The 1556-nt window shown below is 31.0% G+C and overlaps 1 protein-coding gene across 1 annotated transcript in view; it reads right to left on the bottom strand.

The window, feature by feature from the left end:
• LOC131954157 (uncharacterized) overlaps positions 1-1092 on the bottom strand; it is a 5144-nt gene extending 4052 nt beyond the window's left edge. The window contains exons 1-2 of the mRNA XM_059317690.1: positions 877-1092; positions 63-299 (exon numbers count right to left, since the gene is read on the bottom strand). Coding sequence (XP_059173673.1) covers positions 63-299; positions 877-949 — 310 coding nt within the window. The 5' untranslated portion in view covers positions 950-1092. The remainder of the gene's footprint in view (positions 1-62; positions 300-876) is intronic.
• Positions 1093-1556: the final 464 nt, after the last annotated feature.

Here is a 1556-nt window from a genome sequence, read left to right as displayed (position 1 = left end):
GGCATCCCTGCGATTTTCTTATATGTGCCTACATAAAACGTTCAAGATATGTTACAACTTACCCGTATGTGCTCTGTAAATTCCGCTCCAGAACTTTATTTTCCCAAAAAGTGTTCTCACAAACTCTAGCTCTTCATTCGACTGTGACTCCCAAATCACCATCTCGTGTATCTTGCAATATTTCACCGCAAAATGCCAGCGGCAGTTGAGTTCTGATGGCACCAAGAAGCAACGGTCTCTATACGTAATTAGGTGACCAGGGCACTTATGATGCGAGTGGTGAGGATGGTGATACTGGTCTGTTTGATAAAGAAGAGTTAATCTGTTTTAATAACCTCAATAAACACGGGGGGGGGGGGGGGTGGATAGTGTGGGCAGAAGTATACACAGCCGTTCTACCACTCTAATACCTAATCCCTTAATGTAATATATGTTTGATTATTATCCAAATAAAACCAATGTATCATTAGTATATATATATATATATATATATATATATATATATATATATATATATATATATATATATATATATATATATATATATATAAATATATATATATATATATATACATATATATATATATATATATATATATATATATATATATATATATATATATATATATATATATATATATATATATATATATATATATATATATATATATATATATATATATATATATATATATATATATATATATATATATATACATTTTATATATATATATATACATTATATATATATATATATATATATATATATATATATATATATATATATATATATATATTATTTAAATTAAATTATATATCTAAACATGCATCAAATATAAAATCTATGCCGCTGATTTATAAGCACATTCTACCCACCTGGTCTGTTGCTAGTAGAAAGACGAGTCAATACAAAAATGCAGATAAGTTTTAACACTGTGTGAGTTGCCATCTTGATGGTTATCTCTCTTGTGACGCAGCCCTATGTAAGTCTCACATTTAAGCCACACAGCTCGTAGCAACTCTATCCTAGTTTAATGTGCTTGACATCACCGGACCCAGTGTCTGGGTCAAGTTGTGATTGGCTGACTATACCAGTCGCTTCCCTTGTTACCCTGGTTACTCTGTACAACAACATACAAATCAGCTAACCGGGAGTCAACCCCGCTTACCATACAATAGTATATGTACACACTTAACACACACACACAGACACACACAAACACACAGACACACAAACACACAGACAGACACAAACACACAGACAGACACAAACACACACACAGACACACACAAACACAGACACACACAAACACAGAGACACACACAGACACAGAAACAAACAGAGAAGTGTAGAGTGTCCTTAAAATGATTACGATGATATCGATGTGGAACCAACTAAACATATTTGATTTGAATAGCGCTCGTATTGTCATGAACAAAACTGTTATTTTTCTTGCGTTAACATTTTTTAATTTAGTTGTTTGTTTTAAAGAAATTGTTTTTGCTATTTTATAAAAGAAATAGTATTATAAGACATAGATATACGCCGCTAAATC

This window comes from Physella acuta, unplaced genomic scaffold (genome assembly GCF_028476545.2).
Source record: "Physella acuta isolate Inbredline_101_S28 unplaced genomic scaffold, ASM2847654v3 ptg000976l, whole genome shotgun sequence".
NCBI lineage: Eukaryota > Metazoa > Mollusca > Gastropoda > Physidae > Physella > Physella acuta.
This window is presented reverse-complemented; position numbering and strand designations above follow the sequence as displayed.